Source organism: Perognathus longimembris, chromosome 16 (genome assembly GCF_023159225.1).
Source record: "Perognathus longimembris pacificus isolate PPM17 chromosome 16, ASM2315922v1, whole genome shotgun sequence".
Classification (NCBI taxonomy): domain Eukaryota; kingdom Metazoa; phylum Chordata; class Mammalia; order Rodentia; family Heteromyidae; genus Perognathus; species Perognathus longimembris.
In genome coordinates, this window is record NC_063176.1 from 37442472 (window position 1) to 37457517 (window position 15046).

The following is a 15046-nucleotide window of genomic DNA, read 5'->3' on the forward strand; positions in this document are numbered from 1 at the left end:
AAGTCAAACCACGTGGAAAGTGAGTACGATGTTAATAAGTAACTCTTGGGTTAAGAAAACAAAATTACAAAACAAATATTCAGTGCCCAGCAGCAATCCTACCTCAGGACTCTTACTACCCTGAATCAGTAAGAGGCCCCTTCTCTGGGTGACAGCTCAAGAGCCTGAAAGGAATGTGCAAGAAAACAGCATTTCTGCGGCAGGCTTTGGTAGTACATCCTGATAGTTCAAGAGGCAGCTGCAGGATGATTGAGAAAGTTAGTTGTTAACATAGAGTAGTGCACCTAGATTCACTGAAGACCTCTGATAAATACCAGCACAATAACAGTATGAGACTTTCACTCTTACTAACAAATAGCTCACCCAAACAACAACAAAGCCACAAAGAAATATGAGAATTAAGCAACACCATAGACCCAGTGGACTTAGCTGAGTATGTCATCCTGCACAATATACATTGTTCTCAGCAGCCCAAGGAACTTTCCTCCAAATAGACAATATTTTAGGACTGAAAGCAAGTTTTAGCAAATGTAAGAAAATTAAAATAATTTTCCTGTATTCTACTAAACCATAACGTAATTAAAGTATAACTCAACAGCAAAAGATACTACAGAAAGTATTCGAACACAGGGGAGATTCAACAACACATTGGCAAATGAACAGTGAATCACTGAAGAAACAAAAAGAAATTGAGAAGGTCCAGGAGTCTTATAAAAATGAAACCAATGTTCTAATACCTGAGCTCAAACCCTGGTACTGGCAAAAAACAAAAACAAAAACAAAGGAAGTACTCTTAAATCCTCATACTAAGCAATCTGTTGTTCCTGTGATGTTACTAAGATGACAAAGTCCATAGACATAGCCCCTAATGGCTTGAAAATTGTTTACCCAGAATTATTTACCTTAAGTGTTTAATGCAGTTACTGAACTCCCCTAGCTCCAAGTCTTGTTTTATCTGAGGCACAGGTGATCATTCCTATAATCCTAATTACTTGGAAAGCTGAGAGTGGGAGGAGAGTGGCAGTTTAAGGGCAGGCCAGACAAAAACATTTGGGATACCCCCTTTTAGCCCAGAGCTGGATTCAGTGGCGCATGCCTGTTCTCAAGCTCTGTGGGAGGCTGAGATGAGAGGATCACAATTCCCAATCAGCTCAGGTAGAAAATCTGTGAGATTCTAAGTGGGACATGATGGTGCATGCCTGTGAATCCAACATCAGAAAACAGGTTAAAAAAAGCAGGGCTGGAGGCTTGGTTCAGCGGTAAGAGTGCCTGCCTAGCAAGCATGAGGCTGCGAGTTCAAACCTGATGATCAGTGGTCACATTTTTAATCCTAGTGGCTCAGAAGGCTGAGATCTGAGGATCACAGTTCAAAACCAGCCGAGGCAGAAAAGTCAATGAGATTCCTATCTCCAGTTAACTACCTAAAATGCCAGAAATGGAGCTATGGTTCAAGTAGTAGAATAGTACCCTTGAGCAGCTCAGGAACAGTACTCAGGCAGAGTTCAAGCCCTAGAACTCTCTCTCGCTCACACACAAAATCATACAATGTTAAACATCTTAACTGTTTTAGTATATGTTACTATAACAATACCAGAAAATGGGTATTTGTATAAAACTGTATGCATGCATAGAACTGCTATAGTAAGACTCTATTATTAAAGCATGCTAGCTAATTAAAAAAACAAAAACAAAAACGAGTACTTAGCCTCACAGTTCGGGAGGCCAGGCAGTCCCAGATGCGGCACTGCAGAAAGGGCCTTGTGCTGGTTCCTAACATGGTGGAAATCAGAGGTATGAAAGGTATGTGTAGAGAAAGCAAACACAGGGGGCACCCATGCTCTGTAACAAGCCCTCTTGGGGCAAGTAAGCCAATCCTTTTACTATTCATTCAGTCACATAAGAAAGGTATCAATCTATTCATGACCCAGCCTCCACTGAGGAGTCAAGGTTCCAACATATGAATTCCCACAGGACATACTCATACCACAAGGGACTGCAAGAGACTGTTTTATGATTTCAGCTTAGTTGACTTCCTGCCAGCAGGTACCAGAAAACCAGGGTCATAGCTTCAGGGGAACTAATTAATTCCTTTACTGTACTATCCAGTTAGATTTACTTTACTCTCTATCAATGACTGCCCATCAGTGTGGCTAACTTTAAAACTTCTAAGCAGTGTCTTTTACACAACTCAAGTTTTGTTTCTGGTGACCACTGTCTATATAATATATCACATGATTGCATGTAATATTCTGATGATTTTATTAACAAGTATATAATACATATATTGCATACTGTATATAGTATATGAGGACTGTACAGTACAAATTTAATGTTCACAGTTTGACATGACAAAATGTCATTACTGAATTCCCATTGGACTACAAGAGTAGAAACAGCGAAGGTACGTTAAACATTCACATCTTTAGTAAGAAAGATTACCAAAATGTTTCAGTATTTGCAAGTATACTAATAATGCATGCTAAAAACCTTTACCCATTCAGTCTTATTAGCTTATAAAATATATTACACTTTATTAAAAATTTCTGCATAGTTTATACAAGTATTAAAGTACTGTAAATGTAAATCCTGCTATACTTGCAGGTATGGTTTTAAGAGATGCAAAGCAGAGAGATTATTTTGACCCTCTAACACTAAGTACACAACAGAAAAAAAAAGTGCTAGTATTTGTAAAACATGTTGTAGCCCTCGTTGAATGCAGGGAAGATGGCTTTGTAAATGCATTAAGTGAATTTGTAATCATTTAGAAATTATTAACCTTGACCCACAAGATAATAAGACAACTCTGAGTGTATAATGGCAAGTCCTTAAAAACAAACAAATAAACACAACAAAACCAACTGTGTTATTTTCACACCAAATTACTCCAAAATCTTAGATCTTTGAAAATTGTCTTTTAAAATAATCTAATCAGGAATGATATACAGATGATATGCAGTATTGGCAATATAAGCTGATTTCAAATTCGGCATTAGTGCAATACTGAGAGTGCAGATGGCTGGTTTAATAAACACACATATACACATAGAACTTCCCTGTGATCTGTTCCAAGGCTCTCGAAACTTCTGCGTAGTCAGCATCTCCTTAGTTGAATATAGCTATGTTGCAAACATTCTCCAAAGCCATTTAGAATGCTAATGCCCACCGATTTATGATGTCAATTCACATTTGAAAATTCTAAACTATAGGATGGATTTGGAATTACATTTTTATGACTTCTCCAAGGTGACACTTAAGCAAAACTTTAATCAACTATGTCAATTTATGGTACCAACTTTGTGTTACCCCCATCCTCCCCCCCCTTTTTTTTTGTCAATTTAAGATAATAAAAGTCACCAGTGATGGGTCACATAGCACATCATTAAACCATATGGTTTTGGGTTTTTTTTTTGCCAGTCCTGGGGCTTCTTTTTGCTCAAGGCTAGCTCTCTACCACTTGAGCTACGGCATCACTTCTGGCCTTTTCTGTTTATATGGTGCTGAGGAATTGAACCCAGGGCTTCATGAATGCTAGGCAAGCACTCTGCCACTAAGCTACATTCCCAGCCCCATTAAACCATATTTCAAGGGCATCTTATCTTATTTCTCAGGCCTTTCACATAACAGCTAAAAATTACTTAAGACTCAATTTCTCAGCTGTCATAATAAAATACAGATACATATGTGTGTGTGTGTGTGTGTGTGTGTGTGTGTGTGTGTAAAATTTGGTAAGGGCCAATTGGTAACTAAAGGAAACCAGGCCAGCATGGCAACAGATCTTTGAGTTCAAATGGTGAACACAATCTAAGCAAGCAGAACAGTCATGTCATACTATCTTTTCCACAACATTTGAATGGGCCATAGCAAATTCCAAATTTCAGAAGAGTTATGGAAGCTACTAACTACATTCAGAGGCAAAGCTGGTTCAAAAATAAATTCTAGCCTTTCTCATTCCCTTCCTTCTCTGTGGGCTGGGACACATCAACTGGTGATCTCTCCCTTGCACTTCCCACTTGATTCTCCCAGGTGTCACAGAGGCAGCATTGGAAGGCATGAATACACTGGTATGAACAAGATTAAACACTGCCAACGCAGTGGAAACCTGCCTTTTCTGAGAGCCATTTCTATTCTTCTGTTAGTATCACTCATACTTGCAAAGTGGAAAGCAGGCCAGTCAGTGTGTTTTAACATTTGAAACAAAACTTGCAGTGCTACGAAAGGCAAGAAAAGAAACCCAAGTGCCAAGATAACAGTTCTTTCCTCAATTTTCACCTACATTTCCTTCCAGCTGGTTCACACAGGGTTGAGTGGGACTTCTCAGGCATACAATCCCGACAACCTTCTAACATTAAGTGTCACTAAAGAAAGCTCCTCAACTCGTAGGCCTCATGGACCTTTTTGAAACAAGTTATGCATTCCTCCCAGTTAAGGTTGTGTTGGATCCTGAGTTAGGCTGGGATGAATCTCCAAGGACTCCGTTCTTCTCTCTTCTCTATCCTTTGTGTAGGGACTCCAGGGGCATTTGGTTATAGGCAATGGTTGCCTCTTTTCTTCAAACTTATGACCCAAGGTATTTCTATGTGTGAATTATTTTAATTGGCATTTAGTCTATGTTGCTCAAAAGCCTGCTTTTGAAAAACATGCCCCAATAATGGTGCTATTAATCTTCAACAGAAACATGAGTCATTATTTTCAGTTTGGTCTTCTCATAGGGTAGCCAAAGAAAATGGATAGCTTTTAGCAGTAAACTTTAGGGAATTTTTAAGCTACATGTATAAATCCCTGAATTGTGGTTTTTCTCTACTTTTTCAAAAACTCTGTCCTCAAAATAAAGATATATGTGCTTTACATTAGATCTATTTACAAAGAGTATAACCAGGTCTAATTGAACAAATAAACCTCCTGAAGCTTTAGCAAATACTCATCTATGATATGTGTTAGGAACGCAAAAACGATAGCCAGTTTGGCACCTTAGATCTCACACAGAAGCATTTCATAGAAAAGCTATGTGACTGGTTTGATAGGGGAATACAATACAAGTACCACTCAACATTTCCCTGTTTGAAAAGAAAGAAAGAAAAAAAAGCTCTAACTAAGCAGGTCGGGTAAAAGAAAGACCATCCAGACTCTGACACTAAAGATCTTTTTTTGCTGCTACTAAGCAGCTTTTTTGGTGGATTTCCAATGCTTGATGATCCATACTGATGAGATAGCTAGGGAAGGAAACACTTGCTTGGACGACTCCATTTGTAGCCCGTTCTGCACAGCTAAGTATGGATGGAGACTCAACTCACTATGCAATCAATGCACTGCACAATGTGTGAAGCCCTGCTGACAATCCCTAGGCAGTAGGAATCACCAGTGGTCTCCACTGTGCCCCTCTGCTTCTGCTCCATGTTGGGAAGCACAGCATGCACCCCTTGAACTTTTCATCACCCGTGTCATTTAGCAGCTCTGGCTCACCTCCCAGTGGTGACAATGCCTTCGATGATATCAGCTCGAGGCACGAAGGTGGGCTCTGGACTCGATCTAGAGGAAGTGGTAATCCAGGTAGTTGATGGGCAGGGTGGGAAGGGCAATGAATGGAGGCGCTGACATCTTCATGGCATACTTTGCTAATGGGTGATTGAGATCACCCTGCTCTTCCCTACCGAGCAGAAAATAGGATGGAGGGACACAGAGGTATGGGGTGGATACTGTATTCAATACATTTGCTTTGACATTCTTTGAGGAGTACATGGAGAAACCAACGATTGGTTAGTCTATATGTTCCCTTGTTCTCATTACATTAAACATATCTGGTAAAAAAAAGGGAGGGGATTTGCTTAGCAACCCCGGGGGGGAGAAAAGTTCACATTCTTTAGGTCTGACCCGTGGTAAGGAAAGGGAGGATTAGAGAATATCTACTACTGACCATATGGAAGTTTTGTACGATATAAATTCAGGGATCCAGACCAGCTGAATCAAAATTAAAATGTACACGTAAAAACTGAATCAGACAATGGGAGGGAGGAGAGAGCGAGCCAGGGGAGCCAGGAGAGTGGGAGTTGCTGAGACACTGAGGTGAGAGACGGAGGTGTTCAGACCAGCATGTGGCGTTTCCTATGGAGAGCGAGGTGGTCGGAACGGGAGAAGCTACGGTCACAGTCTGGACACTGGAAAGGTTTGATTCCAGTGTGTTTTCGGAAATGTCTTGTTAGTTCATCAGACCGAGCAAACTTCCACGTGCATCCTTCCCAGGTACACTTGTAGGGTTTTTCTCCTGCAAAAAGGAAGAAACATTTTTTTAAAAGAGACAGTCAAGTTTCTCAGCTAACACTCTTGAAATATACTACTTCCAAGATAAGATCCATACAGCAGTAATAAATACAGTGCCTTATAAAACCACCAGAGGTTGCATGCGGGTAGCTCATGCCTGTAATTCTAGCTACTCAGGAAGCTGAGATTTAAAGATCCTGGTGGTTCAAAGCCAGCTCAGGTGGAAAAGTCCATGAGTTTCTAATGAACCAGCCAAAAGCTGGAAATGGAGATATGGCTCAAGTGGTAGACCACTAGACTTGAGCAAAAAGGGCAAGCAAGAGCAGGAGGGCCTGAGTTCAAGTCCCACTGCAGGCACACATAACAATAACAATAAATAAAACAACCACCACCACTACTACCACAACAAACCCACTATAAGACAAGCATGAATCAAACTGATTTTTTGCCAAAAACAAAACAAAAGAAGATAAAAGTGGAGGACAGGATTTTAACAGTTTTTATTAAATCATACTGCCATGAAACCTAATCGGAACACCAATTTGTGTCTGTCTCCAGAGCTTAGTTATAGGTAGCACTATGCACTTAGTAATAGTCTTCATAGCAAAAGCTTGTGGGGTTTCCGTAATTATATGTATCAATGTTTTTCTGAAAATGTGACGTCTGTTAACTGAAATACTTGCGGAGTAATTTGGATTCCTATTTTCTTGGGAAGCCAATGACAATAATGTGTACACACAATATTTTAAATGTACAAATACTGAGATATAGCTAATTCTTCCTTACTGGCCTGAAGCGAGGTTTCTACCTTGTCCTCTTTTTTTAAAAGAAGGATGTTTTACAGGTAAGAAACAAAGTGTTTACAGAAAAATGATAGGGAGGGCTGGGAATATGGCCTAGTGGCAAGAGTGCTTTCCTCAGAAAAATGATAGGGAGAACCAGTAGGAACGTCCTTATAAATCAAATAGCTGTTTCATCTTAATGCTTAAAATGAATAATACCGGTTCAACAACCCTAATCTGAAGATCTGAAAGCTGCAGGGCTGTGGACCTGAAACTGTGTACTGACAGGATGCCACAAATAGCAATTCTTCATGAGACTTACTTCCATGTACAAAACTATGAACATGTAAAAATTATTCTATAAAATTACCTTTAGGTTATGCACCTGTGGCACATATAAAATAAATTTTGTGTTTAGACATGAGTCCTACACCTCCAAGATTTCTCATGTTCCTAGAACTGATTCCTCTGAAATCCCAAGAAATTCCTGGTCCCCAAATCATTTCACATGTGCGTAACACTCTACCTATCGTAGTTAATGGGCGTCACAAATTCCTGGTTAATATTACTTTCTCATTGGAAACCTTGCTATTGCGTAAGCAATTTACTCGGATTTGTATGACTTGCTTGGTTGTGCAGATTATACACACCAACTAGTATCTTTACTCTATCTGAACTATCATCCAGATATTTGATGTTTTTAATTTTAGGTTGTGTCTTGGCAACCTTTGACCCTTGGGTCCTGTCAATGCTCCAAGGATGCATTGATTAACTGGCTTGCTCTATTGTTTGTATCCTCCTCATCTTCGTCTGCCTCCTCCCTGTGATGCACTGAAAAAATTTCTTTTCTATGTAGTCAGGTGCTTCCCTCTCCTTCTCTCTAGTGACACAAGACTCAGAAAAATGATCTACATTCTGAATTCAGGAAAAAAAAAATCACACAGGCGAATGGCTGTTAAACTACAATTTCACATCGAAAGTTCGGAGGGTAAGATGAGCCTCTCTGTATGTATTCATCATCAATACTGACTGCAATCAATCAGGCCATTTATGACATTATTGTAGAATTTCCTACGGAGGCATTCAGGAGCACTGGGAGCAATCAATCACACATTTTCTCTACCTATGTGATAATGTCTAGATGATCTGACTGTTCACTCTATATTCAACACCAGACTTTCCAGAATAAATATGGAATACAATGAAATAGGAGTTCCCTCAATCTTCTACAGTTACTTTTCTTTAAGAAGAGTCTTCTATTTGAGTTTGCATTTCAATGCTCTGTGTAAGAACTGTTTTTTTGCCATCATAAAATTTATCATGGAAGCACCATCCCTTCCCTCCTTCCTTCCTAGAGGACAGAACTGCTTCTCTTAGGACAAAGGCAAACCCTTACCAAAACCTCATGACGCAGGACATCCATAGACCACCCAGATGGTCTGGAAAGCTGAGTATCCTTTATGCAAATACTGGGACCAGGAGTGTGGTTTTAGGGTTTTTCAGATTTTGGGATACCTACATTGATGTTCACTAGTCCCTAAAATGAAAACCTCAAATCCAAAGCCTCTTACTGTCTTGTTAGTAATTGAGAAGTTTCAGAAGGTGAGTCCAATCAAGGTGCATCCATGCATATGGATGTGACAAAATGAAATAAACCCCCACATCCAACTAACTGATGCTATGAAAAAAAAAGGCTCATATTTCAGAGCATTTGGATTCTGAGATTACAGATGTTCAATTACTAATATCCCTTTCAAGCTAGAACTGGTGACTTTGGTATTCCATTGTGGCACTCCTTAAGGAAGATCATGTAAAGCTTGGCACTTTTCCTACCTGTATGTGTTCTTCTGTGTGCTTTCAAGTGGGAGCTTTTAGTGTACACTTTGTTGCATCCATCGTAATCACATCTGTGTATCCTTCGCTTCCTTTGCGTATCTGGGGATTCCACGGGTAACGGTCTCTTCCCAGGCTGCACGATGACTGAAGGGTGATTCCTATGAAAGCCAAGGGTAAATAGAACATGTTGAGCGAAGGGGCTTTCTTTTCTTCAGTCTACTGAAAGCATTCACAATGTAAGGCAAAAACAAACACACACACACAAAATAACCCAACAAAATAAAAAGAAACTAGCTGATCAACCCAAGAGGCACTGCTATAAATCCATTCAACAAACATGTAGTGAGCACCTACCATGAGCCAGGCACTGTGCTTGGCACCACCAGCACACAAAGATGAATAAAAACAGGGTTCCTGCCCTCGAGGAGCTCACACTCTAGGGGGAGACAGACATGGAGATAAGTAATGACAGCAAGGAGGGGTAGGGGCTATGCTAGAGGGAGGTGCCACGCGCTGGGACAGATGCGTGCCCACAGTAATAGTAGGTCTGTCTGGAGTAGTTTGTGGTATTAGGCAATGTTGAAGAATATTCTATTCCCCTAGACTGTACTGATTAAGAAAAATGCAAAAAGGTCAAGTTCTTACATCTTAGGTGACGAGATTATAGAATAAATCTACCTTTTCATCCTCTGGACATTTGTCTGTCTTTTAAATAGACTGCCAATTAACATTTAATTCACCAATGCTGGCCTTTTTTATCTTCATGAGCACAAACTTACTGTCACTAAACTATTCCCATAGGAAGAAGAGCTGCAGTGCAGTTCAGTACAGGGACCCATATGACACGAGTTCCCTAGAGAGGAAACCAACCCTGCTATGCACCATTACTATGAATGGCGGGGTTCCTATGAAGGGGAGGAGAGTGATGGAGAGAAAAAGAGGAGGGGACAAGCTGGGAAATGTATGCAGAGTTTTCTCAGGCTTCTCCTGATTAATACGCATCACGGAAAAATTCTAATCCTCTGTCATTCACTTTCCTGATGGATTACTTGATATGGCAGTTGACCTCCAATTATTCTGGAAAGACATCTAGTTCTTTAACTTACAATCTATAGTTTCTGAAACAGCTCAAATTTAAGTACCTTTTCTAAAAAAGTGTAGAGGAGAAAAGATTGACAAAAAGGCCAAAGGAAAAAAAAAAACTAAAAAAACAATGTGGGCAAAGCTTGTAAGACCAACAAATAAATAAAACTTAGCTATGACAACCAAAAGGGAATGCCTGGAATGAAACTTTTTTTTTGGTCTTGCTAAGAACATGAATACATATTCTGTTGTGACTTTTCCAGACAATGCTAAGAAACAACGAGGAACCAAATAAAAGGTACACCTATGCTAAGTGAACTTACTTCTCACACTCTTATTATTAACACGAACTGTCAGTTTTTCAATATATCAGCATGTTCAGAGGCACAGAAAAGTAAAGATGAAGTAGTAGTGTGTACACGGGAGTACAAGGATGAATAAACACTGCATATGTATACTATATATATACATACTATCTGCCTGTAAGCCTTTGAGTTCTCTATTTTGTCTACTGCATGTATATGTATATATATATATATATAACTATAACATTATTCACTTTTAAATAAGGATTAATTTACAATCCTTCAGTAAAAAGAAATTTATTTTGACTTTAATTGGGAGCAAATTTAATAGCTAACCATACCCTATATGTGACTTTGAAACCTTTCCCAATTATTGAATGTTGCGGTTGAGAATCTAATCATTTCGGTGCAGTCATTATGACTGCCTCTTTTCAACTGTGTATTTTCTACATAAAGGTCGGTGAGCTCCAACTTTAAATCCTAGTGTGGTATGCACCGTCTCTGTGATCCTGGGACTGGTACAAGACCCTCTCTGTGCCTCAGTTTACTCTCTGTAAAAGGAGAACGATACTGTTACCTCAAGTGGTTACAGGAACCATTAGCATGCTCTCAGAGCTACTGTGGGCAATTGAAGCACCTGAGAATACTATCTGTTGCAGATGTAAGTTACTATGTAATTCTCCGAGGTTCAGACAAGCTCTTTCCATTTGGGAAGTGGCACCTTGCAGTGGTCTGTCTAACTTTCATGGGGTTTTTGAGTGGTGTTTCCAAGCCACTCTGGGAAGCCGATCCTCACGTGAGCATCTACCTGGAATCGTTGTGAGGGTGGGCAGCAGCCCTGTTCCTAAAGCTCAGGCTGAGGTTAGAGGGTAAGGGTCTTGGGAAATTGCACATGTTCTGTCATCTCACTCTTCATTTTTGAAGAGGTAATTTGGAGTCACTACAACCAAGAAATTAAATACCCAGTCAGTATCTTAAGTTAAACTTGCCCCTTCTAAGTTTGCTGCTACACAGGAAACAGGGAAATCTGACCTTTTTGCTCTAGATACAGCTTCACATACATAAGTACACAACAAAAGACATTTGATATACCTTTGTGCAATGATCCTAAACTCAATGAAAGGATGGAGCCAGTGCACTTGAAAGCTGTATACAGTCTCCCTTTGGGACGGGAGGGTTCCTCAGTGGGGAGTACTGGTGTGGCCTTGCTGCAGTGGCGCTAGAGGTTTCAACATCCTTTCCTGGCTAGCTGGTTTCCTAATGGGCTGCTACTGAGCCCACTCCAAGTTGTTACTTAATGACATCTGTGACAAAAATGACTTAAAGAGTCCATGTCCCAGTTGTGGCTAATCTACTTTATTTTTTTTTGGAGAAGTAAAATACATTTTTTAGTTAGGTCAGCATTAAAATAAACATATTATGCATTAAGCATTAAAAGCCACCAAGCATGATACCACCAAAGGAATACTACTTAAAGCAGGAAAGTAAAACATTTTTTCTTTTAATGATATTCAGAGACTGGGATACTGCCTCCAAATGTTGTTGTGTAATGTCATTTACAATGACCTAATTTCTGAGCAAATACTTTTTCAGTCAATGGGACCCCTTCGTAACTAGGCTTTCTATAAGGTCACAGCATCTTTTTCACCATCTGGAAAGAAACAATCACAAGTGCACATCGTGTTGCTAGTGGACACCCTTTGTAGCCTGCGAGAAGTGCCTGCCTGCAGTCACCATGCTGCTTCTCCTTTTGCCTGAGCGCATCAGCAGATGCAATCAGTTAGCTATGGAAAAGATGGAAGAGTCAGAGAGTAGCAGATCAAACTCAGGTCCCTGCAGGTACAGTGTGACTGTGACAACACCCCAATATCTTGGCCTTCAGTTCTCTATTTGCTCTCATCCCCACATTCTTCAGCAGGGTTGATCTGTGAGGGAGAGGGGTAGAGAAGACAAAGTGGAAAGGTGGCTAGAACCTCCAGTCAACTTGAGAAAGGGTGGTATGGGGGGGGGGATAATGGTGGGCGAGACCTGGTCGGGGTAGGGTTGGTGTTTCTGCACTAGGAAACTGGCCACGGCACCCAATGGGGAACATCACACATCATGAGACTACAACGATCATTACAATCCATGATGGAACCCAGCAGCATATGGTAGAATGCAGAGCCAGGATCCAGAGACATCCTCTCACCTACTGCAAGCGCGGCCTCCAATGTCACCAGTAGAACTACTGTGGCCAGCTGCATGCATGGCCCCAGGCCATCACTGCACCTGCTACAGTGCTTTCGAGTCAGTACAACCTTTCTCCCAGAAAGCATTTCTACAAGAGGGTGACCACGCTGAGGGCGGGTATAATTAAACACGGAAGATAAAGAGTTCCTTTATTGCCGAACTTTTGAGCAACCTTTTCAGTTGCCATCAGGGTGACTGGCCTGAAGATTCTGATTAAATACAGTCCGCACAACAGGTGCATGACCCTAGAAGCGACAGCTATGGGTGTGACACAATCCAAGCTTCTGTGATACATCTAGACACCAGCGTCACCCTGTATGTGGTAAAACTACGTGGTGCCCAGCCAAAGTATTAAAAAAAAAAAAAAGCCCACGATCTCTGTGCAAAGTGGAAAATCAGTGGCGAGTTGACGTAACTCTGCTGTGAGATTGTCTGTGCGATAGAAAGCTCATTGTTTGTGGAGATTCTCCTATCTTGGCCAGAGGTACTGGGCCAGCCCCTTCCCACCCCATCCCCCCAGTCATCCCCAGCATGTAACACACTTGACATTTCTCCCTTCCAGGTCCTCAGGTACACTCTACTGAGCAAACGCCTGGGACAACTAAGTATACTTACTCTTGCAACAGTGCTTGTGGGGGGGACACTGAGTTCATTAAAGGGGGAGACATTTCTTCGGGAAAGTAATCTGTCCGCTGTGGCTCGATCCCAGGTTCTATTTTAATTTTTTTCTGTAATATAGGCTTCTCATAGGATTCAATGACGGGTACTAAAAATAAAAGGCAGAAAAGTCACTGTATGTATGGTGTGCCAATTTTAGCTCTGAAATTAAGCTCATCATACAGCTCCTCCCTATTACAGTCAATGTGTGCTCACCTCTGGTGAGGTTATAGCAAGAACCCATCTGTGAGGGAGTTTCCTCTCCCCTGCTTGTTACTTTTCCCAAGCTTACAACTTGTCTAATTAGACTTCTAAGACACAAGACTTGAAATGATTCTTCCTTACAAATTTGGTTTCTCTTTTAACCCCAAGGTCCTCTGCCTGTGACCAGTTGGTAAGCCAGTTGACCTTTAAGAATCCTTAGTTATAATTAAAAAGTATCAGAAAGTATCAGTGCTCGGCACCAGTGGCTCTCTTTTGTAATACTAGCTACTCAGGAGGCTGAGATCTGAGGACTGCAGTTCAAAGCCAGCCCCGGCAAGAAAATCCATGAGACTTCTTATCTCCAATAAACTACACAGAAAAAGCTGGAAGTGGCTCCGTGGCTCAAGTGGGAGAGCACTAACCTTGAGCAAAAAATCTCAGGGACAGGGCCCAGGTCCTTAGTTCAAGCCCCAATACCACCCCAAGAAAAAATGTTCGTGAGATGCCTTTGTACTCAGAACCATGTTGGTATTTGCCAAATTAAAACACAGAACCAGTAGACTGAGCTTGTAGGCATGAAGCCCTGGGTTCTACCACCACAACTGGAATCCTACCAATCAATTGATCAATCAATCAGCCAAACTCAAGGTTCTCGGTATACTAAAGTTGACAATGACACAATGGAAGTAATCATCTCAGGGTAGTAGCCATTCTTGTAATCACTTCCACCACCAACACCACTGAAGCAAATGAGAAAGGCCGTGCCTTGAGTGTGGGTTTACCTTGCATGCTACTGTTTGCATTTTCCATCTCCTCCGATAAGGAGACCATGAGCGGCTGCTGGATGTGGCTGGTGTACATGAAGGGGACAGGCTGCACCACAACAGGCTGGATGACAGGCAGGATGCCGGGGCTCCGGATCCCGTGCCGGGAGAGGGCCGCGGCCATCACGGGCGGCATGGACAGGGGCACGGGGAAGGGCTGCACACCTGGAGAAGGAGGTGAGTATTTCTTAATGGGCGGGCTGGAAGATGGCATGCTCAGGCCGGGCGATGCTCTCCGGTGTGAGGATGGGAACTTCAGGGAGGATGGAGAACTTCCGGAAGAGGGAGGAGAACCCCGCTTGTTCACAGTCAGGTCCACTGGCTCCACCTGTATTCCGTGGGTCGTCAGGCCTTCCGGAGTCTGGAAGAACTTGTCTGGTAGCGGTGTAGAGTAAATGACCCCGTATTTGTTGGGCTTTATGGGCTCCATGTAATTAGATGGGTAGGACTATTGGAAAGGAAAAATAGAAAGGGAAAGGGATGAATTGCCACACGAGAAATGTATTTGCTCAAAACAAGACCAAAAAAAAAAAAAAAAAAAGAAGAAGAAACTTTTAATTACATGGGCTTTCAAAATCAGTTTGGATTTAGAAAGATATCTCATCCCCCAATAGGCCATGAGAGAGATGGTCCAGCGAACATTAGATCTGAGGGAATTTTGGTTACTGGGTCGCAGGAAAATCTAAAACCCCACTCTACATTTCCATGCCCAACATGAAGATCAGTACTTGGAAAAGTTCTAAAGCAAGTTAAGTGACAGGGCTGTGGCCTTTACCATGAAGCGTCATGATTAAGACATCACTACCAGCTTGGCTGCCTAAGATTCTGACTGGCAGGACAGGTAAAGGCTTGTGGATAAAGAGGACAAATG

The 15046-nt window shown here is 41.4% G+C and overlaps 1 protein-coding gene across 4 annotated transcripts in view; it reads right to left on the reverse strand.

The window, feature by feature from the left end:
- Positions 1–5680: 5680 nt before the first annotated feature.
- Positions 5681–15046, reverse strand: part of Klf3 (Kruppel like factor 3) — a 28205-nt gene continuing 18839 nt past the window's right edge. For all 4 annotated transcript variants that reach the window (XM_048363893.1, XM_048363895.1, XM_048363892.1 and 1 more), the window contains exons 3-6: positions 14134–14623; positions 13106–13256; positions 8871–9031; positions 5681–6259 (exon numbers count right to left, since the gene is read on the reverse strand). In XM_048363893.1, coding sequence (XP_048219850.1) covers positions 6078–6259; positions 8871–9031; positions 13106–13256; positions 14134–14623 — 984 coding nt within the window. In that variant the 3' untranslated portion in view covers positions 5681–6077. The remainder of the gene's footprint in view (positions 6260–8870; positions 9032–13105; positions 13257–14133; positions 14624–15046) is intronic.